The sequence below is a fragment of the Podarcis filfolensis genome, assembly GCF_964270895.1.
Source record: "Podarcis filfolensis genome assembly, chromosome: 10".
Taxonomy (NCBI): Eukaryota; Metazoa; Chordata; class Lepidosauria; order Squamata; family Lacertidae; genus Podarcis; species Podarcis filfolensis.
Window position 1 is genome coordinate 21969748 of NC_139612.1, and position 27225 is coordinate 21996972.

A 27225-nucleotide genomic window follows, 5' to 3' on the forward strand; every position below is an offset into this window, starting at 1 on the left:
GTTATATGTGCACATCACCTCACACTCAACATTCAGCACTGCACTCTAGAATGTTACGACAGTTACATGCAGCAAATTTTAAAGAGCTTTCGTATCTGAAGAAGTGTGCATGCACACAAAAGCTCATACCAATGACTAACTTAGTTGGTCTCTAAGGTGCTACTGGAAGGAATTTTTTTAGTTGTGTTGTGTTGTTTTGTTTTGTTTTGTTTAGACCTATTAGTAAACATGAAAAACAATCTGTCCTTTGATATAATATTAACAATTTATTTTTAATTATTCTCTTAGCTTTTTAGCTTACTTTCATTGAGTAAACACCCTTTCCAAGAAAGATTCAACAACCTGACTAAAGAAGAGGCTATTCACAAACTTCTGAAAGCAGTTCCCAATACATTTAAAAGCCAGAAAACCAGGTAAAAAATAGTGAATATTAATGTATTTAACTTTGAAAGTATTCTGCAATGAAAACTTTGTCCATTGGACAGTTTAAACACAGTACAGTACACCGTTTAAACACTTAATTCTGTTCCCTTTAAAAGCACTTCCATTTAAAACAGATACTAAAATTCAAGCTGCAGTCTCTTAGAGCTGCTCTGTTGTTAGAGAGAAGTTCCAGCAGTTACATAGCCATTTGTATGCCCATAAAATGTTTCAGGGTCAGAGATGTACACTGTTGGTGGGATGGGTGTCTTGGGCGGGGAGGGGGAGAGGAATGATTGATTCAAGGGCAAGCTTGGCTCTGCAAGATCCAAGGCCCCTTCATTCCTCCAACACCTTCCCCTCTCAAAAAGAACGAAAATCGTTGGAAACTGCATAACGGTTGTCAATTGGGAGGGAAACGTGGTGGGAAATTAGAATGTAGGTGATGGGAAACCACCCTAGCTGCTTTGAACTGGCAGGGCATAGATTGCCACCATGGATTTTGTTTCTTCCTCTGTCCTCCCCAAGAGTGCTCTGCTAGTTGAACTTCAGTAAGGTATTTGTGTATTGTACTTACAGTTCACTCATTCCTTTGCCTCTAAGCAGCTATAAAAACCAGCTGATCAGGAAAGTATTTTTATTCTTTTAGCAGAGATATAAATAATAACATGTATTTGCCTTTTAAAACTTCTGGTGTGATTAAAAAGACCCATTGCATGAAGGATGCGCAAATTAGCTATTGATAAGGGGGTTTTTTGCCTCTGCATTATTATACTGGAACTGAATTTAAATCAATATTTTTAATCAATATTTGAAAGGCAGCAAAAGAATATGTGTCATTTTATTTCTTAGATTTGCTCCAGTTATTTATACTTTTATAATAATCAACCAATATATTTATAGTTCTTATTCAGCCTTTGGCGACCTGGAGGTGTTTTTACAAGGCCTTGAGCTTGAACATTTAACAGAGGTCCTGAAGGTAAGCTTTGAAAGCTGTGAAAACATATATGGGTAATGGATCTAATGGCGTCACAGGGCCACTGGATTGGGTACTGACTCCAGTTTGATTGTGAGGCAGGAGCAAGGAAAATGGGCAATTAGATTTTTGCTCCTGCTTGACCAAAGCAGTCACGTTAACTTTAGCTCTCATTCTTCCTACTTCTACTCAGGGTAGTTTCTTGCATTTTATTAAAGCTGTGAGATATGGGGTGGTGTCCAGTTGGGTTGTGTCTCCCTGACAGAAGGTACCAGTCAACAGAATGAAAAAGGAGGCAATTTTTGGCTATTTTCCCCACCCACTTGCTCCCTCTTCAGAGCAGGTTTGGGGTGGGGGAGCGTGAGAGGTTGCAAGAGGAGAAAGAAATGGCCAAAAAAGTCTTCCTCTCTGTTGTCCTATTTTGGAGAATGTGCATTTAGGCTTCATGACTACACTCACTTGAGGCACATTGAACTTATGTCTGAAAAGATATGTTGTAGGATTGTGCATAATATTAACCTAGATTTGTGCTTTATGTTTTATCCACTGTAAATATCCTTAAAAGGTTTTGATATTTTGTTGGGTTTATTGACGAGGGTGGATTATTATATTCTGATTTACAGTGTTTCCTCTAATAAAATATTTTTGTTTCATACAGGAGGGAGAGATTGGTTTAAGGGAGCTTTTGACCATGGGAAACAAGGACTTTACACAGGTTGGCTTAATGCAGATGTTTCTAATTTTTCACACCACACAACATTTTTAATATTGATGTCCATTTTAATTCGTGAGAATAGTGATGGTGCAGAAACTGCTTTCTTGTCTGGTGGACCCACTATTGGTCTCATCTACACAATCTGCCGGAGCCTGTCTTCTCATGTAGCAGGAATTCCTAACTCACCTAGGGTTTGAGATCCATCAGCTTCCCTCCTCTGGTTTAGCTGGCCAGTCGAAGCCACTTCAGGGGTGTGGCTGCTGTCGCATGTTGACAGCTTGTAGGAGCCACAGGTGAGAGCTGAGTGCAGGGTAGGGACCAAAGCTACCCCAGAAGGAGAACGATGTGGTCCCCCCACTAGAGGTACTACCCTTCCCCTTATACCCCATACACCCCAAGGGAAGTGGGGGCATATGAGGCTTGTCAACCTGGGAAGGTAGCCCATCCAGGAGAAGGAAAACTCTGATCCTCAACCTCCGCTGTCTTGTGTGATACCTTTGGGTTTAGAAAAAGACTAAGGAGTAAACCCTACCCAAATCTGTAGTGGAGTCCCTAAGAAGGTTGGATGGTGTCTTGTATGCTTCTTTCCGGCAACTCCTGCAGCCAAGCTGGTGCTTTCCTTTGGACCACATCAGCGAGGCTAGTAGGAAGGTCATTGCCTGGGCAGCCCAGGACCTCCATACACACTGCCTAGGCTTGCACCCCAGGGAGGTCACTTCAGTGCTGCTAAGGCAGCCGTTTGACCTCACCCCTTCCATTGTCTCTCGGGGCAGATGGATGCCAACATCAAATGTGATGGCATTTGTGCAAGGAGGTACTTTGAATTTTTTTTTGGTGTTCCCTTCAGGGAAGAGATCATCTTCTCTACATGGTGTAACATAAATCAGTACAGTGGTACCTCGGGTTACATACGCTTCAGGTTACATACGCTTCAGGTTACAGACTCCGCTAACCCAGAAATATTACCTCGGGTTAAGAACTTTGCTTCAGGATGAGAACAGAAATTGTGCTCTGGCAGCGTGGCAGCAGCAGGAGGCCCCATTAGCTAAAGTGGTGCTTCAGGTTAAGAACAGTTACAGTTTCAGGTTAAGAACGGACCTCCGGAACGAATTAAGTACTTAACCCGAGGTACCACTGTATTAGCACATAACCATGTGCTTAAGTGTTCATTTTTAAACAATTTTATAACTACAAGGTTATAAAGCTCTCTGTTAATTGTTTGGAAATAATATGAGCTGAATGGTGAATATGAATTCAATCAAGGAATTTCAGGTGTTACCTGGAAAAGAGGCTTATGGAGCACTCCAACCCACCATTGACAAGTTTGGTGTGGAGTGGTTGAATTAGTCAGACACTAACGTCACTGCAAATGCAGAGCTCGCCTTCTGCCTGCCAAACGTACAAGGGGGTAGAAGTGCTGTAGGTAGGATCCTCAGCAGCAGAAAGCCCCCACATAGGGTGTTCCAGGGGGAGTGGCTAGACCAGTCCTGCTGTTACAATGTGTGACTTCATCAGGGCTAATGTGGGCCCGAATGCTGTACCAGCCGCAGGCATGCCCACCTACTCACTATGGCCTCTGGACACAGCAGGGCTGCAGGTGTATTGGTCCTGTCTCCGGCCAGCCAAATCCACCAACCAGGCACAAAGAGGGTTTGGATTGCAGTGCCTTTTACGAAAAGATCCCCCCCCCAATCAAATCACTTCATCAAAAGACCAAGCAGATGCTTCCTGTTTTGTGTAGTAGTTCAGTTTTTTCTTTGGAAATTAGTTGAAGTTTTAACTTACAGCTTTAAATTACAAATAAATACATTGGAAGATATGGATTTGCCCTATATGTATAATATTTATTGAACCTAGCTTGGTGAGATTGTAGTGCAGTTAGAGGATGCTCAGCCCTAAGATGCTGAATCTTGTTCTTCCATGATGTAGCCTTCATGGACTTAATACCAAGCTTTTTGAGTTTTTAAAATCCTGTTTTATTCTAAATTTCTCTGTTTGGATGTTTTGATTTTTTTTGTTTTGTTTTAGCTTGGAATTACAAATGCCAGAGATCAGCAGAAAATCTTAGGTGCTGTTAAAGAAGTGCAGATAGAAAAAGTAAAGTTGGAAGAGTTGTCCAGTGTGGTGAATTTGGAACTCAGGTAAAGCAGTTTGATGGAAATACAAACACGCACACTCTTTCGTAGTAGTACAGGCGGCAAGCGTGTGTTGTGTTCCAAAACCCTGTTCACATAAGTGAAAATTGCGTAAGTGGGGAGCACTCTCTGAACACCCTTTAAATGCCCTCTGTGTAGCATTCTCTCCAATTCAGATAATAAATATTGAATTGAAGCTCTGGGGCCAGCAGGAGGCTGGAGGACATGCGGGAAAGCAGTTGCTGCTGCTGTGATACCCCAAGCACCAGCTGTTATTGGGGAGGCTGCGCAGCCTAAACAAAGCCTCACTGCGCCTCCAGTCTCTTCTCTGCCCTCACTGAAGTCCTCTTCAGACTCTGGAGAGGGTCTCCTTGCGAGCCATCTTTAGCTCTCTCCCTCCATTTCTTGGTGTGGATTACATTATTTAATTCTTTCCCAGCACTGCGCATATGTTCAGTCACACACACGGGTGTGTGTGTGCCTGTAGTTGATTGGTTTTATTTGTCTGTGGCACCATGGCCATTACAAAACATACTGCTGGGAGAAATAACCACAGATGAGTGGTGAATCTAAACTCCTGCTGGGACAGACACAAGGTGAGCGAAATATAGGTGGGTGGAAACATATCAGAATCCCTGCTGTGGGTGTGGGAAATGTAGTATCACAGCCCCCCAGATTTGTGCAGTTGTAAAGTTCCCCAGCGGCAGCCATAGAATGATGAGTTTGGTTATATATTTATTCCTCATTTTAAGAGCAAGTCTACTGTTTGCATATCTGCTTCACCTTACTTCCGTTTTTAAAATTACTACGTGTTAGAGCAGGGTTGAGGAGCCTCAGGCCCAGCAACTCTGTCCAGCCCTCAGGATTCTCTCTTTGGGAAGAGGCTGTGCCCATCTGGTTACCTTCCCTTTGCTCAGGCCATGTCCCTAACCAGCCTTGCTGTGATCCCACCTCATGTGCTTTTTTTAAAATAAGTTTTTATTGATTTTCTTTTCTATCATTACAAACACCTCATGTGCTTTTTGGCTGGCTAGAATGCATCCTTGAACTGTGAGAGATGTGTGGGTTTAGGATGCAGAGGGTTTTTTATGTGTATGGAAACCTCTGGCTTGTGTGGCTAAAATATAACCTACTGTACAGAGGGTAAGAGTTCTGCCCACTTTTTGCCTCTGGCTATACCCACTGCCGGCATGTGGCCCCCTAGAGGCACCTATGAAGGAGTGTAGTCCTTGGGCTAAAAAGTGTTCCCCACCCCTGAAATAGAGTATTAACTGTTTCTGTATAACTGAGTATGTAACTATTGTCTCACTTCATTTTTACAGTGGTGACGAGTTTCTTTCTTTCCTTGTGAAGCTAAACAAACAGTGTATGCACCTTACAGCTGCTGTGCAAAGTGCGGTTAATCAGTTCCCTACAGATGCTCACAAGGTGAGCATATGGTACTGTTAATATTTTTTTTATATAAAATAGCAAACATATGCTTACAGTATATGTGACCAAAATGGGTCTATAATATATTGAAGGTCCACTTTAGATTTAAACCTGACATAATTATAGTCCTCTTTAAACAAGCCCTCTTCTGTTTAAAGCAAAGCAACTTTCTCTTTTTATGTTTGGTGTTGGAGGTATCCCGCAGTGAGTCAATGCCCTTTCATCTAGCCCATAATACAAAGTTCTAATACTTAACTCCAAGAGTTGCAGCGCTCGTTGGAGCAGAACACTTACTGTACTTGACTCATCCTAGTTAAAGAGCTTCACCTACTGCTTGACTTCCATTCTCACTTTAAATTATTCCTTAGAGGAGCCAGCATGCTAAACCAACCCATATAACAGCTTTCCCTTACTGGAATCTGCATAGTCATTTGAACAGCTGAGGACTCTAATACTGAGACTCATATCCCTAAAGATAGGGTTCCTGGTGGCCATCAAATCAGCCAGAAGGGTATTGGAATTCACCTTTCCCAGCTATGCGACTGAACTCTTCTTCTTTTATCTCCTAGATCAGGCATCCCCAACCTGCGGCCCTCTAGATGTTTTGGCCTACAACTCCCATGATCCCTAGCTAACAGGAGCAGTGGTCTGGGATGGTGGGAATTGTAGTCCAAAACATCTGGAGGGCCGAAGGTTGGGGATGCCTGTCCTAGATAAAGGCCCTATTTCATAAGTTAAGCTCCTGTTCCAAGTCTTCCCATCCCTCTGAGCAGGCTAGACTTGTATAGAGGGCGTATTAAACGTATTGTTTGTTTCAGATACTGCAACCTTACATATTTTCACCCCAAATCCCTAAGAGAAAAGAGTTGCCCATACATAACACCTGCCAACACTGCTACATATCATAGCTCACTTCTCCAGAGCAACAGGGACATCTGCAGCTCTTTCCGCAATCACCTCTGTCAGAGGTATGTCAGCCCACCACAGTGGTTCACAGCTAGTACATTTAGTGAGCAATACAAAATACTGTAGACTGCACCATAGCAGACTTTGGGAGGAGAGTGCTCCAGCATGTTCTCCCAACTTCCTAAATCAGCTGCTTCCCCCTTAGAATGCAGCTAGGAATCAACCAAATGTTTAATATCTCCTATGACAAACATAGAATGGAGCATTGGCTACTCACCAAGATGGTTCTTTCTGGTTTGACATATGGAAGTATCCAAGATTAGTCTATGTTCTCAGTGGCTGATATAAACAAAACATGACACTGGTATTGGGCCTAACCTGGCACTATTTTTAACACATTCATAGGGCCAGCATTGATTTACCCATTGCAGTTTGCAGCATTAGACTTCTTTTGAGGGTCACTTGATTCCTTGTTTTCCTGAGCCAGTGCAACTATATTAATCCATACTAAGTCATTGCTGCAATACCTCTGTACACATCAGAGAACTCTTGTAGGGCACAACCAATTTTCCATTCCATATTTGTTCAAATAATTGTTGATTTACTGTTTTGCCATTATAACAGACAGATGGTATTAAGATATGTTCGCAACGATACCAGTAAACGCCCCCCCCCCCGAAAACCAACTAACAAAAAACATGCTTTGTGTAGCTGATCAGAATTGAGTTTAGTGGTGTTGTAAAAATGCTGCTCTAGTTGTGTATAAACTACATTTCAGATAAGTAATGTTATATTTCTTGTTAGTTGGTTCTTGAATGGAGTCCACCTCAGAAGCTTGCTAATGTTTGTGGAAAGCTTGTTTCCAGTGCTGAGGATCTGACTGGAGAAGCTACCAAACTGAAAAGCCTCATGGAAAAGGTATGCATGTTGTAAGACACATAATGCATTCAAAACCATTACCAAAATATGGGCAACTTTTCTAGTACATGTTGATTCACGCAGTGTGATAAACCATAAGATTGCCCTTGAATAGTATATTTGAATTGTAGATTAAATGTTTGTCAATCCCAATCATCAATATGGGGGGGGGGATAGTGGAAAGGGATAGAAATGAGGGTCATTATTAAATATAATCGGCTTATTTTGAAATCTGGAAGTTTCACAAACCTGTGCTCTGAATTGCTGGAGGGCTGCTCATAGCAAAAGTCCATTATTGTATAGTTCCTGTTGTGTGCCTTGAATTGATAATTTGGTTTATATTTGATAGGCCCCTTAAAGCACAAATTGTTAATTACGTGAGGGTTTAATCAGCAAAATTTTAATGCTGTTTGGAGGGGGGACTTTTGGAAGCTTTCTCTTTCGGTTTTAGTTCATTTTGGTTTGTCCTGCTATTGGTTGTGACAAATTGCCTATTAGTGTTTAAACTCAAATTTCCAACAAGCCAAAACATGATTCCTGAAGCAAGTTGGTGTGTAGGTGGGTAGAAGTGGAAGCATGTGGAAGTTGGAAGCTAAGTGCATCTTCTTACCTGCCAGGTTGTTTGCTTTTTCATTTGAGAATTGAGACTGAGAAAGTTGTTCCTATGGCTCCAGTATCTGCAGAGCGAATTTAAAACCATCTAAAGAGCAGATGGAACTGCATTAGCATGATAGTAGTTTAGATGGCATGGCTGCCCCACTATGAGTGGACAGATCCCACAAGAAGGGAAGAAATAGTCTGGTTACTGAGTGGTTCTTTTTGCCTGGACTCTGGCATTTTGTGTATTGTATGTTTGCTTATTCTCTCTTGGTTGTTTGTAATTATTTAATTTGCCATAATTATCGGAGGTGATTTTGTTTTACTGTTTTGTGTAGCAACATGTGAAAATGGTTTGTGAAGTTTTGTTAATTCGTTTTTAGTTGTACTTTGAATTGTTACATAATGGCAAGGCTGTAATTTTGCCGTTACTACGGGTTGTAAATTTCTGAGTACAGCAGAGCTTTCCAAACTTTTCATGTTGGTGACACACTTTTTAGACGTGCATCATTTCGCAGCACAGTTTTACTAGCAAATTGGAGGTTAAACTAACCCTTCCAGCCCTGGGAGCAGCGTGGGGAGTGTTCGTGCGACACACCTACACACTGCAACTGACATACTAATGTGTCGTGACACAGTTTGGAAAGCTCTGGAGTACAGTAATGTAGGAATAGAATATTCAAATCAAAAATGAATTGGTTGTAACCACAATTCTGGGTCCAAACAACATAGCAAACTGTGGGGCAAGCGAGACCCAAGAGTAGAAGTCAAGAGTAATCTTCTGGCTGCTCAAGGGAGGGGAACACCCAAACCCAAGGCTCACTGCATCTTGGGTTTGTTGCAGTAAGTTATTGTTTAGATTTGAGAGCAGCCTCTGCATATATATGCATTGCTATTGTTTAAACCACATTCTTAGAAGTATAAATATCTAAATTTAAAGTATAGTGTACTGTGGTGTAGACATCTAACATTCTCTTTTCACCCAACTCCGTGTATTTTATCAGCTGCATGATGGACAGAAAGATGATCCTTGCCGGATACAACCTTGGGTGGAAAAACGCTGGTGGAAGAAGCCTTTTGTTCAAATAGTAGCAGTAGCGTTGGTTGGGTCTGGTTGTGCCATCTTTATCATGAAGTTAACTTTAAGGAAGAGCTGAGCTGGGAGTCATACATAAAACAACTTTTAAATATACTTTCCAACATCTTGAATTACGGCTAAATCTGTTATTTGTATTAACTTTCATGGTTTCAGGAGTGTCAGTTTTATAATAGTAAAAGCATTGTAATTTCCATATATTTGCTTCATTGTTTTTTTTTAATTATAGAATCTCTTTTCCTTGGCTCAATTTCTGTCTCCTTTTCAGATACCAATCAGGAAACTATGCTCTTCTTTATTGCCAGTTTATAGCATATTCTCCTTCACAGGACAGCCAGAGATGTGCGGCAAGGACTTCCCTTAACAGGGATAGATAACCTGCTGGCTGCAAGCAACTGATATTTCTCCTCCTATTTTGTGAATGATGAGAGAGACCGTTGTTGCTTTGGCCACCAGGCAGCCAGTTCAGTGAGGAGTTCTCAAAGGGGGGAGTTTCCCAACTGGTCCCCATATCATGGGTGCTGGCTGGCATTATAGGAGATCCCTCCAAAGGAGGTTGCAGCTATGTTGGGTGGAGTTGCTGGAACTCCCATGCACAATTTCTGTGTTTTCTCTTGCTGAGGGACATTATAGATAGGTAGCCGTGTTGGTCTGCCATAGTCAAAACAAAAAAAAAATTTTTCTTCCAGTAGCACCTTAAAGACCAACTAAGTTAGTTCTTGGTATGAGCTTTCGTGTGCATACACACTTCTTCAGATACTTCTTCAGAGTGTATCTGAAGAAGTGTGCATGCACACGAAAGCTCATACCAAGAACTAACTTAGTTGGTCTTTAAGGTGCTACTGGAAGAAAAATTTTTTTTTTGTTTTGAGGGACATTATAACAGACTCTGTTATTAATTATTTAATTTGCTGTAATTTTCGGAGGTGATTTTGTTTTATTATTTTGTTATCAAGTAGCAACATATGAAATGGTTTGTGAAGTTTTGTTAATTCGTTTTTAGTTGTACTTTGAATTGTTACATAATGGCAAGGCTGTAATGTTGCCATTACTATGGGTTGTAAATTTCTGAGTACAGCAGAGTTTTCCAAACTTTTCATGGTGACACACTTTTTAGACGTGCATCATTTCGCAGCACAGTAATTCAGTTTTACTAGCAAATGGACCGCCATGAGAAGAAGGCTATGTCTGTGGCATGCTGAACTCTCCCTGAGTGTTGGCCAAAGTGGAACTGGAGAGACATGGTAGGCAGGAAGGTAGAAATGGTCTTTTCCTTCTCTGAAACACCTCAATGACTGCCAAAAGTAAGGTGCTTCATGTGAGGGGCTCAAAGAGGCAGCCTTGCTACTCTGTCTCATGCCCATTCCTTTAGCAGGAGGCATGCAGAGTAGAGAACAAAAGAGTATTAGGGTCTATCACTATCTTTTTAAAAAATAGCCTATAGACCTATAAGCTGCTCCCAGGCAGTAGCTCAGGAACAGAAAAGCTACCCGGCTCTTCTCTAGAAGGCAGAGCCCAAACCTGGAAGGTGCCTTCTCTCCAGAAAGGACATAATTCTCTCTCCCCCCCTCCCCCGCTTAATTGGCTGTCTTCTTTCTGTTCCACTGTCTTGCTGACCAAGAACCAATTGGCTTCTGTCCTTTGTAAATTTAATTTATTTTTATGTCAAATAAATCTTGGTTCTTATATGTGCCTATTTGGATTCACTTTATTTTTGTAAAAGCATGGTTTTAATTAAAAAATACTGCATATTCCCAAATTGGACTTGGTAATCCTCCGGGTCCCTTCCAACTCTTTGATATATTACATACACACCCTACATCCTGATTCATAAGTAGCATTTTTCTACTATTGAAATAGTTATTTGGACCTGAAGGTTTGTACTGGGTGCTAGATCAGAGAGACAGTGGAGATTTTGCTGGTAGCCCATCCACCTTGGTGCCGCCACAGAGAAAGCAGTCTCCATCATGCTATGGAAAACCTCAGAACATTCCTTCTTTGGGATGTCATTTCCCACACAGAAGCTGCTTTGATTGGACTTACTTGGGATTTCCTGGTTGTCATGATAGTCTCAGAAGTCACAGAGCCCAACACACATATCAGGTCATACCTTAGATCTGCTTTTTTCAACTGGTTGATGGTTCAGTAGAAGGTTGTAGTGGAAAATATCCCGTTGTCTGTCATGGGCAGACCATGAGCAAGGTTTGAAATGCTGATGACAGTGCCACCTGCAACAACATAGGACTCATTGAGCCCTTGGGACTTAGGGAATCTGATGAATTAATTAATGCTATGTGGGATCTTCTGACTGACGTGGCTGCTGCTTGTCTTGGAGCCCTGGTCCTGCTGGGGAACAGTGAGATAAAGAAGGCTACCTGCACAGTTGCTCCCGAATACCCTCTCTGGAGCAATGGACCTCAGCCATGTGGTTCATGGAAGAGCTCCTACTGGCTAAAGTGGGCCTAGTGACAACTAGAATGTGGTCTCGTACGGAATACAACAGAAAGCAGGTAAGAACACAGTATCGTGCCTTTTGTCCTAAAACAGTTTTACAGGGTGATGAAGGAGGACATGTAGCAGGGCCTTCTCGGCGATGCCTGACAAGAGTTCCTCTGCTCATAATCTTTCAGATAGTTGTGCCCTTATTTCAGCAGCCATTTTGAGGTCAGGGCCAGTGGATATTTAAATAACTGCACCTTTGTCCTGCACTTGGTGTTTTCTTTTTTCCTTTTTAACGTGGTGCAGATTTGTAATATTTTGCAGACACTTTATTTTGTCACCCACCCTGAAAGCCCTTTCAAGTTACGGGATTTGATATATTAACATTTAAATAGAACAAATTTAACATCGGCTAGCAGAGATGTGGAACAAGACTTAAAAGTCCAAATTATCTTTGAAAATGGTGGGTTGGATCCAGAAATCAATAGGACTGAAGTGCAACTAACAGTCTGAATCCATCCCCATAGGTACGGTGTAGCCTTATGCATGTCTACTCAGAAGTTAGCTCCATGGAGTTGAATGGTACTTGCTCCCAGGTAAGTGAGTACAGAATTGCCACCTTAAAAATGCAGACTAAACATTGGCCCTTGATGCACATATTAATATTTTGTATGTGAGTATGCACACTAAACACCTAAAATATTTTAGAATTATGTTTGGTAAATGGTTAACTGGTGTCCAGTTTTAGCTTCATGTGTTTTTTTATTGTACAGTTTTGTGTTTTATTGCTGTAAACTGGTTAGATTTTTTAAAATGACAGAGCAGTATAAAAATGTCTTAAGAAACAAATTGATTAAATAAAAGGATACCCTTAACCAGGCAGGACCCACTTTTCTGTGTCTCCTCTGCTCCTGAGGTAGCATTTACATGATCTAATTATGCCAACAAGGGCAGAATTACCCTCCTTAATGGAATGGCATAGTTGGGACTTGCCTGGTCAGCCCCTGCCACAAGTTTAGGTTATTTAAATATCTCAGCAGCATGGGAGCAGCTCAGAAAAGCAGATAAGGCAATAAGAGTTCTGGTGTGAGAAATTCTCTACAAAGGCCTAACTCATTCATATTTCCAAAAACACTTTTGAATGTGGAGTTGAGATGGCAATTGCCAAGTGATTGATTGTCTATCCCAGGCTTGTTTTCCTTTCAGAAATAGTTGTCACTAAGGGCTGAGACGGATTAGTACTGTAGGTACGAGGGAGCCGAGTTGGACCCTCTCCACCCCCATTTTCCTCTCAATGCTACTATGCCTGCTATTTCCAAAAGTGGAATGAGACTATTTGACCCCCTCCCCACCCCACCCACCTTGACTACCTCATTACAGTTTTTACTAATATTTCCTGGGCATCGCAATAGAAGAGAGTATTGCTGCCATTAGCTGTAATGCAGGTGTACAAATATTGATCCTTTGCCCTGCTTACTAATATCCGTAATTACTAGCAGCACAGGGGTCTAATGCACTGAATCAATATGGTTAATTAGCACTTCCTCATCGACGGAGCCTAATAGTGCTTTAAAATATTAAAAGGGGGGTTCCACTCAGGATTAAAATGGAAGCACATCGAGGAGCTTAGTGGTAGGAAATGTGAACAAAACAGTATTAAGACTATATTGCTGCAATACACAAAATTTATTTTCCCCCCCAAAGTTTTTTCCCCTTTTGTTTTCTGAAAGCAAAATAGAATAGAACCAAACATCAATGTATTTTGTACAACAACAAAAATTATAACAGACAACCCATGAAGAGCTGAAAACTGCTTCCCTTTTTAAAAAAATCATGCTTTCTGGTCAGCAACAGTAAGTTGGCACAGAAAATGTCATGGCAGTCATTTTGGACTATTTTCCTTCAGATCCTTGTCAGCTGATGCCAGAGACTGGAGGGCAGGATGCTTTCCACTTTTTCCATCACAAAGTTCAAGGGGGCAAAGAGAGTGCTAAGAAACTGCAAAGCAAAAAAGAGTGATCATTTGTTGAGGAGAAGATAAAGTAGTTTTCTTAATACACACCTTGTTTTTGCAAATAGTCTGTATACACATCAACTTTTGTATTAAATACTATGTGGGCTATGAGAGAGATTAGCTTTCTGATTTGTATGCAAATGTCTTTTTCTCTGCTTTTTATTTAGTCGCTGGTTTTGATGATGTTCTAACATCATATAATTTGATGATGTTCCTTGTTCTAACCTGGGTTTTTGTTTGATTTCTCATTGTTTCCCCAAGATTCTGGTTTTTTCCTATTCTCATAGCATCTGTCATGCCATGTTGTCTCACTTACACTGATGGACTTCACTTCCCTCTCTTTCTGCCCCTTTACTGTTCTCATCCCAATCTCTACTTCTTGGAAAGCTACTTTACCAGGCATGCTTCATCGTACATTTTAATTATGTGTCTATATTTTATATTTCAGTCATTCTTGCCTTTGTCTTGTACTGGGAAAGTCACAGTAGTTGGTATCTGGTTTTTAACCTTGTGATATATCAATAAATCATGGTATTTATCTGTTGCTGTAGCACGATGTCTGAAATGTACCTCAGCCACTGCTTCCTTCTCACCTTAAGTGAGGAAGAAGCAGGCAAGATACATCGCCCAACCCCATACTGCTCTGGCCTGTGCAAGCAAGAGTGCTTGATCAGCTTTCTGCATGCCTCAACATCAAGGCCCCTGCCCTGGCTTGTACAAGCCAGAGAGGCCCTTAAACCACTCAGCTAATGGGTGGAAAGTAGGCTTGGGTGATGTATCAATGCATTGTAAGGTTACCAGATTTTCTTCAATGAATCCGGGGACGCTTTTCAACTTCAATGGATTTTGTATGGGGGCTGATTTGTAAATCCGTCCCGGGGACATCTGGTAACCTTAATATATTGCATGTGAAACTGCCGCTGCTCCTGAGTCCCTCTACAACCAGCACCCAGCATGCTGAAGGAGAAACAAGCTGCAACTGGGCGTTGGTGGTAGAGGGACTTGGGAGCAGCAGTGATTTCATTCCCAATATACCCCCCCCCCCCCGGTGAAACTGCCATCATGGGACCATACAACTGGGACCAATAGTTTGTTCTTTCCTTGGCTGCCTGGGCAGGGAGCTCATTTAAACTTCTCGTGGGGCGCGCAGCTGCCGACCCCTTAGCAGAGAAATCTAACGAAGTCCAGGCCTCATGAGCTGTGGGTTCTGTTAGACTTCTCCACTAAGGGGAAGGTAGCCTGCCTGACACCGCCCCCCCCAAAAAAGTGGCTGAGGCAGGCCCATATGCGCCTCTCATCTGCTGCCTTTGGAGGGTGGTGGGGTCAGGCAGGCTACCTCTTCCTTCCAGGAGAAAAAGGTAGCCCAGTGAATGAAGCCTGACACTGTGCTTTCGCCTGAGAGGGTGGGCTGCATCTTTTCTCCTGGGGTGGTTGGCCACTCCAGGCGTAAAGACGCAGTGTGCCCGCTCCGGCAAAAGCAAGCAGGAACCTTTGACAAAGCCCACCCCTCTAGCAGCTCATTTCCCCAATGCCCAGTGAGAGGAACAAGCTGCATCGGCCCCAGCAGGTGCTGGGGGTAAAACCATCTCAAGTTTCCTCAGTGGGAGTTCAGCGATTTCAGCCCAGCTCATCGTGGGGCTGGGGCCAATGCAGCTTTTTCCTCCCTCTGTTTCAACATCACGGTGTATCACGAGATCACAGTGTTGAAAAGCTGACATCGTCCAGACCTAGTGGGAAGTGTCCTGCAAGCCAGAAGGGAAAGGGGAAGGGAGCCACTTGAGCAGGCTGCCTCTCCCTCCTGGTCAGTTGCTCCAATGGTGACTTGGCGGGAGGAAGGGCCTGCGCACCCGCTGCCTCTTAGCTGATCAACGCTTCCATACACCTCCAGCTCCCTTGAACCAGAGGCGTTGGTTTTGTGTGTGGCTTCCTTAAACTGATCTGCTGAGTGGCACGCAGCCTCCCGCCCACCCCTCAGCAGAGCAGTTTAAGGGAGCCTCCCCATGTTGAGAGGCGGCAGGTGTGCAGCCTTTGCACAGGTGGAATTTTTGAACTGCTGATACATCGCACCTCCCTCCCTGTGTTGTATCAGCAGCTCAAAAAGTCTGAAACAGGTATTGCGATCTGAACACCGTACCGGTTTTAGTAAATTTTGTGATTTTATTGCCCAGTAATTCTTTATGATCAGAATCCAGTGAGTCAGCATGTTTAAGATACAGAATTCTAAAAATGTTTTGAACTGACCCTTAATTCTATGGACAGGACTATTTACCAGGAGGGCTGTCAAAAATGTCTCATTACCCTTTATACCGTATTTTTCGAACGATTGGACGCACCGGACCATAGGACGCACCTAGTTTTCAGGGGGGGAAATCAAGGAAAAAATATGATTCCCCCCCCCCCCGCAGCTCTGGGAGCAGTGGACAGGCTGCACGCAGCCTGTGCGCTACTCCAAGACCTTCTCCCTGCTTTTGCGGGAGGTGGCGGAATTCCCCCACCTCCCGCAAAAGCCCACAGGAGCCCCGCGTGACTCCTGCGGGCTTTTCGACCAGGAGGGAGAAGGGACTGAAACGGCCAGTCAGTCCCTTCTCCCTCCTTGGGGAAAAGCCCCCAAGAGCTGCGCGCTCTTTAAAGGCTGCGCAGCTCTTGCAGGCTTTTCTGGAGGTGGGGGAATTCCCCCACCTCGCAGAAAAGCCTGCAAGAGCCGCGCAGCCTTTAAAGAGCGCACGGCTTTTGCCTGCTTTTGCGGGAGGTGGGGGAATTCCCCCATCTCCCGCAAAAGCCCACAGGAGGGTTGGAGAGTAGCGGGAAGGCGTTGCGCGTCTTCCTGCTGCCCCCCATCCTCTGGGGCTGGCGATGGGGGAAGCGCTGCTTTCCCCACCGCCAGCCTCAAAGAGCAGACTCTCCTGGCTTCAGCGGAAGCAACGCGAAGCCTCCGGAGTGCAGGCTTCGGAGGCTTTGCCTTGCTATCGCTGAAGCCAGGGAGCCTGCATTCGCTCCATAGGACGCACACACATTTCCCCTTCATTTTTGGAGGGGAAAAAGTGCGTCCTATAGAGCGAAAAATAGGGTAACTACCGTATTTTTCGCTCTATTAGAGACACTTTTTTCCTCCTAAAAAGTAAGGGGAAATGTGAGTGCGTCTTCTGGAGCGAATGGCGTTGCGCAGAGAGGGAGAGCTACGGAGCCCCTTCTGTTCCTCCTCCTGCTTCGCTGAAGGGGCGCTGCGCAGTTCTCCCTCTCAGAGAGGGAGAACTGCACAGCGCCCCTTCAGCGACACACCGTCCTGGCTTCTGCCTTAGCCGTGCGCAGCCTCTTCGGGCAGGGGGAGCCTTCATCCCGCTGCCCTGAAGAGGCTTGGCGCGGTTATCCCAGAAGCCAGATCCCTCTTGCTGTTCTGGCTTCTGGGATTCAAAATAATTTTTTCTTGTTTTCCTCCTCCCAAAAGTAGGTGCGCCTTATGGTCTGGTGCGTCTTTTGGAGCGAAAAATACGACACTTTTGTTTGAGAAGGCAAATGGGACCCATAACAGCAGCAGCCATAAGTCGTCATACTAATAGCTACAACTTACAATATCAGTTTAAGGGAAGACTGGCTGCTTGCATCATGTTAAGAAAAGTAATAGTTTGCTGCTACCACACGTCACATGAAATAGACATGACTGCCATAAATGTGACTGTATTTTGGCATGCAATATGAAATGCAAATCTTCCTTCTAGTACATTGTAATACAAAGAACTCTCACATTTATATTCCATAGCGTAGCTTTCCCTGAAAAGTATAGTTCAAATGGGTAGTTAAATCAAACAGGAACTTATTCCATTTCGTCAGCAATTTAAACCACTGCTGGTTTGTATGGTGTTTGCTTGTTCTCAGCTCCGTGATAAAAGGAATTAAGCTTCCACTCCATTTTTCATAAAGTTGCCAACATGTAACCTAGAATGAATGTTGTGGTAAACATACTATAAGGATCTACCACAACTTTGTCCTGATCCATCATGCTGTTGGATAGACAAGTCTTAATTGGCAACATTATACTGGGGTCTCAACAACAAGGGCCAACTGCAGCAAAGGGGGCAAGAGTTTACTAGACAGCTAATGCACTTTGCTTAGGGACAAACTAAGAGTGCGTGGTTTGTACCTTTATGACGCGCTAATAGCTCAGGCTGTAAAACATAAATGTATTGCAAAAATAGACCTTATTAAAGTCTGTTTTCCTGCACAACGTTTAAAATATATAGTTACAGAAGCCTCAGAATCATAGCCCTTCAGACTGAATGTAGAGCCAGAACACAATTGTCACCAAATTTCATACAGTCCTATTTTATTTATCCAGTCAAACACACACACACTTGATCCACCCGGAAAAGGGTCATGAGGAAATATTACTCACTGCTTTAGCGAAGACTCCCATGAGCTCTGGGAACTGATGTGTCAAAAGTGCCAGCATAGCTGTGAAGGAACATAATCCGGCAGTGAAGAGAATAAAGAAAGGAAGCTCTTTCTTGGGGTAAACTGAGACTTCATGAAATGCTGCATGGAAAATATTAGGAAAGAACAAACACAAAGCTAGGGTAAGCAAAATGCATTATTTGAAACATTCTGGCTCTCAGTTCACTTAAGTATTCTGGGGAGGTTCCTTTTTAAAACTTGGTCACCTAAAATGTTCACCAAAAGAGCATGTTTCTTGAGCTTGACCTCTGTTGCTCTAACACACTCCTCTAGTTCCTCCTTTTCTTCTTTCTCTAGCTAAACCAAACATCCATCTTCATGTCAAAACTCTCATAAAAGATTACGTATTATAATGCTTAGGAGCATTGTTTATTTTTCAATTATGTATAAATTTTCTTATGAATAACAACAGTGGGGTAAAGCATTTTCCAACCTCGATAGTTTTTTGTATGGGAAGGGCACTTGGAGAAATAGCCTGTTTTTTAGTTATTTACAAATATAACAAGGGGAAAAAAGTTTCACTCTTACATGGAAGAAGTTCTCTGTCTGCTGTTTCTGTACAGATGGGGTAAGGGTAGAAAAGGTGCCCTTTTTCCAAAGGATAAGGGATCATTCTGAAAGCTATAAAGGAAAGGGAGGAACAGTCACAGTTTGAAGGTGACAGAGCCATACATTGTAATGCACTTTAGATACCAGATCAATAAACCTTTCAGTTGCTAAAATAGTCATGTAGGGCAATGGTTCCCAAACTTCCCACATACACGCACACTCAAAAATTGCTGGTGGTCTTGGTGGACTGCTTGATGATTTTTATACCTGTTGTAGTAATTGTAATGCACTATTCTTGGAACTATATTATTTTTTATTGTATTTCTTATATTTTATTGTGCTGTATTACAGTTTGTCTTCCATAGTATTCATCTTATTGTTATACAACAAGAGCAATAGAAGAAGCAATAAAATACAATTTAAACTTAATATGAGTATTTACTGCAGACATGCCGTGGACCACCTGAATGAAGTTCGCAGACCACTTTGTGCTTTACAGACCACAGTTTGGGAACCTCTGATGCAGACTCCCACAATAATAAAACACAATCATGTAAACATCAAGTTAAATTTGCAATACATATAATCCCTTCTCTCAATGAATCCTGATGTAAATAGTTTTCAGCCACTTAGCCAAATTATTGAATTCTCCATGCATCTACTATTATATTCCTATTCAAATAAATATAACACAAAAACAGTATGCTTATTTCAAAACCTCAATATCCCTGCAACTTTAGGAGGAGTTGAGATGCAAATGAAAGCAGCCAAGTACTGCTTTGAAGGCATACAGAGGTGCTGTATCATCAATATTAACAGTGCAATTTATACATCTCTACTCAGAAGGAAGCCCTATTGAGTTCAATGGGACTTACTCCCAAGTAAGTGTCTATAGCAGTGGTTCTCAAACTTGTTTCACTGGGCCACACCTTTCAGAATAAAAACATCGGGGGGAAACTAGGATTGTTCTCAGTATCATTTGATGCTCTTGCTCTCATTTTGAAAAGATAATCTATTCATAGTATGCAAATAAAAATAAAGATGTGATACGATACTACATTCCTCTTCTGCCACAGAACTCCTGTGCACATGCTTCCCTGCGTATTTTGGCAATGCACTGAAGCCCCCATTTCTGCAAGAAGGCGGCTAGATCAGGTAACTAGCATGAATCAATCAATATTCTGTAGCCTGCAAGGGCTTTGCATATCAAAAGCAAATGAGCTATTGCATCATTTGGCATTCACCTGCCAGATGCTTCTAAGAAAGTGAGTTACTTACTGCCTTCCCACGTACAATGTAAGAGATTTAGTGCCCCCTCGACCCTTTTCCAGTGCTGAAGGTGAAAGAAAGCATAAGCTATTGCTTCACTGTCGCCTCTCTTCAAAATATGTTCAGGAGGCAATATCAAGCTTTTCATTTCTAGGAGATACTGCAACAGAAAGACAACACACAGTCGCAAAGGAACAAAGTCACTACCTGAAATTTTGCACTGGGCCAGGATGCACCTGCTTCCTGTGTGGTACTGCGAGTGTTTTTTTTAAACGTGATATAGCATTTAAAGGCCATGTTGTTTAAAGAATTAGTAACCCTTTTTGTAGTGGCTGCCAGACAAGTTTAGGTCAAAATTGGAAGACAGGTGCTAATTTGACAATGGAGGCATAGTATGGCAAAAAACTGGAATGCTGCACTTGTGGGAAAACTAAGCAACTGGAGGCTCTTAAAAATACAGCAAACCATAACAGTTTTGAGGAAACATGGTACATTTTTTATTCAATGTATCAGAAACAACAGGATAGGGCACTGCAGTCAACTCATGGCAATCACGAGTCTCAGCTGAGCCAATGAACATAATGCCTACATTTGATCTCCATAGTTACACATGATTCATTAACTCTGTGAATGTTACACAGAGAGAATGAAGGGAGAAAGGGGGTTGTTTGGAGTGAAAGACACAAAATGTGACACCACCAACTGCACCTGATGATGCATGACTGAAGTATCCCAAGTTCTTCAGCGTGCCAAGTATACTGAAGCATTCCTTGCCAACTGGAGAAAACTATTAAGTAAAACCTTACTCTTGTAAAGACAAATGCTAATTATGAAAACAGCAAAAAAAAAAAATCTAATTAGGGTAGCTCTAATAATGAAAGAGTGATATAGAGTTGGAGGCTCACTACAAGTGCAATTCCCTACCCCCCCCCCCCAGAAGTAAGCCTCACTGAATTGAATGGAACTTCCTTCCAGGTAACCGTATAGGACTGGCATCTTCTGCACACTTACCTGGAAGTAAGACCCACTGAATGTAGTGACCCACCTCTATAGGACTGCACTGTAAGTACAGTGGTACCTTGGGTTACAAACGCTTTGGATTACAAACTCCACTAACCCGGAAGTAGTACCTCGGGTTGAGAACTTTGCCCCAGGATGAGAACACAAATCACGCGCCGGTGGAAGCAGGAGGCCCCCATTAGCAAAAGTGTGCCTCAGGTTAAGAATGGTTTCGGGTTAAGAACGGACCTCAGGAATGAATTAAGTTTGTAACCCGAGGTACCACTGTAATACAATTCAAACACATCAGTTTCTACCAAGTTGCTTCTTCAGGATCATGCTGTTCTGAATATCCATTCTGCCAATTTCTAGTAATCCATCTAAGTTTTGCAACATCTTAAGGAAAAATCCTAATTTATAGTGGTCTTTGAAGTTTGTATTTATAGTTCTGCATCAAGCACTTTTATTGTTTTGCTGTAATGGACAAGCCATCCTGGAACCAATTCTGGGGAAGGGCAGTATATAAATAGAGAGAGAGAGACAGACAGACATGTGTTGCTTACATTTCAGAATCCCAAACCAAATTGACGATACCATAAATTATAGATGTAACTCTCTGATTATGGTTGTAATTGTTAATTTATGTTGCTGTAATGGTGAATAGCCATTTAAATGTGAATTTTAAGTACTATTCCTATCTGGGAGGTTTAATAATTTAGGATACTGCTTCACTGCCTATAGCTAGGGGGAGCCTAAAACTATTCAAGAGATATACTAATCTTTTTTGTATGAGCATAGTGCTCACGCTGGGTGTGCCCAAGGCCAGGCCTGTACACTCTTTACAGATGTTGTCAGAACAGCCTAGGGCGCCTATATTGATGAACATGTTGCGTGTACATGATTAAAACTATCACACATTACAAGGAATGCCTTGGGAACACAGGCTAGGGTCATGCACTCATTAACTCATGCTCCACAGAAACTAAATGCACAGGGAAAATCCACTGAAAGAATACTGCTCTGATTAAAATCTGGAGCCTTTCAGTCATATGCTAGAATCTGCCAAGTTTTTTTGAAAAAAGAAGTTGCAAGGCATTTGAATAAAAATATGAGATAAGAGCAGATTACCCTTATTTCTCCTCTTCCTCCCACCAACCCATGATAGAAGTTTCAGAAAGCAAATCAAGCAGCAATTTCTTGAAATCTTGATTAAATACTATTCATGCAAACAACAACAAACACAGCTACATCCCCCAAGTGGGAAGAGGGAGATGTTATATCTTAGTATAAAAACGGTTGAAAGAATAAACCAATTAAGCTGCATTTTGACTACATTGATTTTTTAATTGCAGGAGCACCTCAAGCTTAGTGGAAAACCAATTACTTAAACAAGGAGGACAGCAGAGGCTGATTTCCTGAGTTATGGAGACCATATGGATTTACTCTTCAGAAGCAACTTTATCTCTGGGCCAGTTCTACAACTGGCAGAGCAATCTTATACATGTCTATTCAGAAGATATCTTTAGTTCAGTGGGACTAAGCCTCATGGAAGGAGTGCAGCCTTAGCAACTGTTACAAAGAATTAAACAAACTTTTCTATTAGCTATGCATGCCGAAGTCCAATGTTGAAAATACACTGCTGCAGTTCGAATGAGATGCTAAAATGTAACCTCAGCATAGGTTCTTCAAAAATAAACCTCTGCCCCCTTTTCTTATTTGTGGGGCAATATTTTCCAGGATATGTTGAAGCATGAGTCTTAAGCACTTGATGTAAAATCCTGCATTCCCTACTGAAACACAAAATGGTACCTCACTTCCAGGTGTGTACCATTTGAGACTGCAAGTGGGATCCTATATTAGAGTGCTCCTGCCTTGTAAACAGCTCTCTATTTCTTGGAAAAGAGCAGATCAGAGTATTGCTCTAACCAAGCCACCACAGTATGCTTAATTTTTCTCTCCAGATTAAGTAGTGAGAGGCAAATGTGAAATCTACTATCTGCAGTATGAAATGCTACAGGTGAGGAACTGCAGAGCTGTTCTGCATTGTATATCTGCAGCCCGGTTTTAAAATGGCTAAGGCGGCACACAAAAAACAGGTGTGCTAAGAATATAGTGCTAAGGGCAATTGCACAAGCGAAGCTGAGAGCTATGTTCAGTCTGAAATTCTGACTTGATAACATAGAAGAAAAAGTGGAAGGGAAGTATTCAACTCGAGAGCTTGATTCTAGCTGATGTAAATGTACAAAATGCTAAAGGAAATTTACCCCATCACTTGTGAAAATGGCTAAAGGCGTAAGAAGACACTCCAAAAGAAGGTCTTCAAAGAGCAAGAGTATGAAACACACTGGAGAACTATTTATACAAGATCAAAAAAGGAGAAATCCTGAGGTTTAAAAAGAGGTTGATTTCAAGGTTTCGACAACTACTTGTTGCAGCAGTGACAAAGGCAGAAGACTACACCCTGCCCATAAAACTGGCTGCCCTGTTGCACTACATTAAATCCCCAACCCTTCCTTGTTCACCTCCCATTCAAGTTCATTTTGGCTTTTGTTTCAAACAGCCGCAGTAACTCATTATAAACTCACTTTTGGCACATGTGGATTAAATTCTACTGCTCTGTGAATAGCTTCTACTGCATTCATCTCTGCCGTACTTAGCCCTCGTCTTGAAGCTGCCTCTGGAGAAAACCTACACGGAACAAAGAAAACAGGAAGCATGGAGGTCAACTTCAGCACACGGAAAAGCATCAGAGGAGCATCGATGTAGCAGGGGCCTTAGCGCTCTCCAATGGAAAAGCTGAGCAACCAAATGACACAGAGGCTACTGACTAAAAATCCCAGCAGAAGTCGAAAGCACGTTTGCAACTTATCGCGGCAAATGTATAAGCAGTCCAATTTCTTTTCTCTCTGTCTGCTAATCTAAATTTGCTTCATGTGCTTGTTTTTAAAAGCAGGACCAAAACCCCTCAAGGGAGGGGTGAAAAAAGAAAAAAAATGCCAGTAAATTGTTCCAAAGGGTTTTTTTTCTCTTTTTAATTGAAAAATACATTTTGGGAAGGCTTTAGAGTTCTCGAAGCCACTGGGACAGCGACAGTAGTAGGTAATCTACTTTCAGCTGTACCCGTTCCTAGTGGTGTGCCCATACTGTGGGCAAATATCATCTGCCCCAGTGAATGGAAGGCGGGGGGCGGGGAATACCCAGACCATGCAATCTCTTTCTCACCTCACACCCCATGGCTAACTCCATAGCTGAACTTGGCAGGCAGACACCACAGGGAAAGCTGTGACAAACCTAGCCCTGCCCTCCCAAGCTGGAGTCGCCGTGTAGGGAGGAAAGATGTTGCAGATGGTACTGGCGATCTACAGGACAAAAAAAAAAGAACGAAAGGGAAAAAAATTACTTAGGTCTTGAAGTGCAAATACACTATAATCGCAAAGTCTCTGCAAAAAATAAAAAAAGAGCAGGAAGGAAAGTGGTCTTTCCCATGCTGCTTCCTTCCCACCCTTTGGGCTGTGCTCTGAACCCGGCTAGCATGTGCATGACGTGACGCCTTCTGCTCGGGATTTGTGCGCTTCCACCTCTGAGCAGAATCTGGCTCTTAGGAGCTCATCCAGTAAGGTCCCAAGCACCCCTACGAATGACTGAATCCCTGCATCTCTGACAAATATCTCCGATAGCAGCTGAAGAAGCAGAGTGTGAGTTGCTAAGCACCCTAGAAAGATACTCCTAAGGAAGCTTTTATGTTGCAGACTGAGATAATCCACTATTTGCCTGCCAGAAATACTTACACATTCACAATACTTGTTTCAAATAAATAATGTGCCTCACACACAATTATTCTGCTGGTAAGGATAAATTACGTTTATAAAATTGTCACATTTTGTATACAAGAAGATGGCCAAGAGAATAGCTGTTTTTTAAAAAACAAACAGCAGTAATATGTAGGTAACCATTGTTGATGCTATCCATGCAGTATACAAATGTGATGTTCAAGCAGCCTCCATTATACAACATCAAATAAACATCACATGGCATGATATAACATTTTCCTGCTAGTATGAATGGTCCTTCAGTAATGAAAAATGTTAAATGTCAGCCAAGTTTGCAGAGTAGAATTCTGGTGGACAGGTGTTCTGGACTTACTTGTCAGAAACAGCTCTGGCTTTCAGCAGGGCAGCCGTGTAGCATATTGTGGCTGATTTGGGCAAACTTATATCTGTAGGGAAGAAAACAAACATGAAAAAGCCTGTAAGTTTAAAAACCGCGATGGTGGTGATAAAACAGGAATCTATGAATACATTTTCAATACGTTTTGTGAAACGTGGAAACCCATCTAGAACCACATTAAGGAAGGATTGGAACCAATTATCTCTAAATTGGAACCCTTGGTAGAAGAAAGTCAAAGCTGTATCTCTTAGTGTTAATGATTTTAACCCTCTGACAAACATTTACCGCTTGGGAGATGCACCTCTCAGATCATCTCTGAGAGGGGGGCAGCGCAGTGAGGAAGAGTTTTTAAACACAACTAATGTGCAGTATTTTTAGGAAACAGGATCGTGCAATACGGCAATAGTGCCAAGCAAGGAAGAAACATCCAGGACTGTACCTGAACTTAACTAAGGCTGATACAGCTTTGATGAACATGTTTGATATTCATTCATGTGTCTGTCACATTCATGTATGAAGTAGTGTCAAGGTCTACTTTATTTCATTTCGTAATTGCCTCCTGGGAGACACCCCAAAGCAATTAACAATTAAGTGTCAATTTAAAACATCAACAATAAAAATACAAAATGTATACTATTTTATTTAAAAGCATATAAACAATATATTAAAACGTATGAAAACAAGTTTTAATAGCTAAAGGGGCACCCAAGTGAGGGAAATTGAACCTCCTTTTCTCTTGTACCCTCTTTGTGGTCCAGCGTCCCAGCAAAGCCCTGAGGATTGGTAAGCCAGGCTGAAGCAACAGAATAAGCAGAGGTATCATGGGTAACAGTTCTGCTTCCTTCATGCAGGCATGTTAGAAGAAGGCACACACTCTTGCCCCTCTGATGTTGACTGGGGGAAACACTTGAATAAACGAGCATGGCTGCCCCATTGCATCAACCTTGTTCTGTGTCTCAAGACTGCTTTCAGCTCAAATGCAAAGCCATGGAGAAAGAGAGCCAAGCTACACCACAAACTTGCAGCTATATTCTCCTTGCTCAGCTCTAATGGCCCTGGGAATTGTATTCTCATGAGGATACTGTGAAGTGCCAATCAAGAGATCCCTAGCTAGTCTCCTGGAGAAAGTATTCTCAAGGTTCCTTGGAGTTCAACAGGAGAGAATTACTGTTAAATGGGTTTAAGTCTGAAGTGTTGTCCCCAGAGAGCCAAACGGGAGAGATCTATTGACTGACCTTTTCTCAGGTTTACCAAAATAGAATATGCTTAGCCAAACAGAGACCATTAATGCTTGGAAGAATTAGTCTTTGAATCATACAAAGATTCATTTCGCACATTACGCAGTTATGAATATATGCTTACTGCCACATGTAAACATGGTAGATTGCTTTGGCCAATTCCAGAACCCTAGACCATGGGTCTGTCTGTTTGTATGTATTTGACCAATGGTTATCCTGTCCTTCTCAAACCCAGGGCAACTAACCAAGTAAAATGACTAACAGTATCAAGACCCTTAAAGCAATAGGGAAAACCTAGCTGAAAATCAGATATACAGAGAAAAGGAACAAAACATGGCAATGGCTAGAGAGAAACAAGCAGCTGCCAGATTCAGTGCTTGGGTCTCTAATACTAAATACAATATGTAAGTGTGCCAAGATTTCCACTCTCAAAATAATTAGCAGAGATTAACAGTTACCACCAGCTCTCAACTTTAGAAGTATATGATCTGGTCAGGACTCCTGAGCCCCAATCCACCAGAGTAGTGGTACTGGAAATAGAGATGACCCAGCTCCTAGCATTATTGAGTCAGAGCCCCATCACATTCGGATCCTTCAGCCAGGGACTCCTGAAATTAAGAGTATCTACCGAATTTTTCGCCCTATACGACGCACTTTCCCCCTCCAAAAATGAAGGGGAAATCTGTGTGCGTCCTATGGGGCAAATACAGGCTTTCGCTGAAGCTTGGAGAGCGAGAGGGGTCGGTGCACACCGACCCCTCTCGATCTCCAGGCTTCAGGAAGCTATCAGCAAGCCTGGGGAGCCTGCGGGAGTTCCCGCAGGGCTCCCTAGGCTGCAGATAGCAGCCTGCTGCCCGGCGCGCGGGGCGCCCTGAAGCAGAGCACCCCGTGCGCCGGGCAGATATCC

The 27225-nt window shown here is 42.5% G+C and overlaps 2 protein-coding genes and 1 long non-coding RNA gene across 10 annotated transcripts in view; 2 read left to right on the forward strand and 1 right to left on the reverse strand.

Annotated features, from left to right (window-relative positions):
• ASZ1 (ankyrin repeat, SAM and basic leucine zipper domain containing 1) overlaps positions 1-9392 on the forward strand; it is a 46849-nt gene extending 37457 nt beyond the window's left edge. For 2 of the 3 annotated variants that reach the window (XM_083574594.1, XM_083574592.1), the window contains exons 7-13: positions 289-413; positions 1324-1399; positions 2055-2111; positions 4140-4252; positions 5569-5674; positions 7388-7501; positions 9103-9392. In XM_083574594.1, the coding sequence (XP_083430720.1) occupies positions 289-413; positions 1324-1399; positions 2055-2111; positions 4140-4252; positions 5569-5674; positions 7388-7501; positions 9103-9255 (744 nt within the window). In that variant the 3' untranslated portion in view covers positions 9256-9392. Of the gene's footprint in view, positions 1-288; positions 414-1323; positions 1400-2054; positions 2112-4139; positions 4253-5568; positions 5686-7387; positions 7502-9102 lie in introns of all 3 variants that reach the window. The other variant, XM_083574593.1, reaches the window with a different exon arrangement.
• Positions 9393-10057: 665 nt separating this feature from the next.
• LOC310743990 lies at positions 10058-23492 on the forward strand. Of its 3 annotated transcripts, XR_014539308.1 has the most exons (4): positions 10058-11704; positions 12161-12233; positions 13909-14073; positions 19722-19758. It is a non-coding gene; the product is annotated as an uncharacterized lncRNA (long non-coding RNA). The 3 variants fall into 3 exon arrangements; XR_014539307.1 differs by lacking the exons at positions 13909-14073; positions 19722-19758 and adding an exon at positions 22266-23492; XR_014539309.1 differs by lacking the exon at positions 19722-19758 and having other exon boundaries at positions 13909-14428.
• Positions 13301-27225, reverse strand: part of ST7 (suppression of tumorigenicity 7) — a 104351-nt gene continuing 90426 nt past the window's right edge. For 3 of the 4 annotated variants that reach the window (XM_083574544.1, XM_083574546.1, XM_083574547.1), the window contains exons 10-15: positions 25057-25129; positions 23499-23601; positions 19924-20074; positions 18625-18717; positions 18038-18177; positions 13301-13631 (exon numbers count right to left, since the gene is read on the reverse strand). In XM_083574544.1, coding sequence (XP_083430670.1) covers positions 13536-13631; positions 18038-18177; positions 18625-18717; positions 19924-20074; positions 23499-23601; positions 25057-25129 — 656 coding nt within the window. In that variant the 3' untranslated portion in view covers positions 13301-13535. The remainder of the gene's footprint in view (positions 13632-18037; positions 18178-18624; positions 18718-19923; positions 20075-23498; positions 23602-25056; positions 25130-27225) is intronic. The other variant, XM_083574545.1, reaches the window with a different exon arrangement.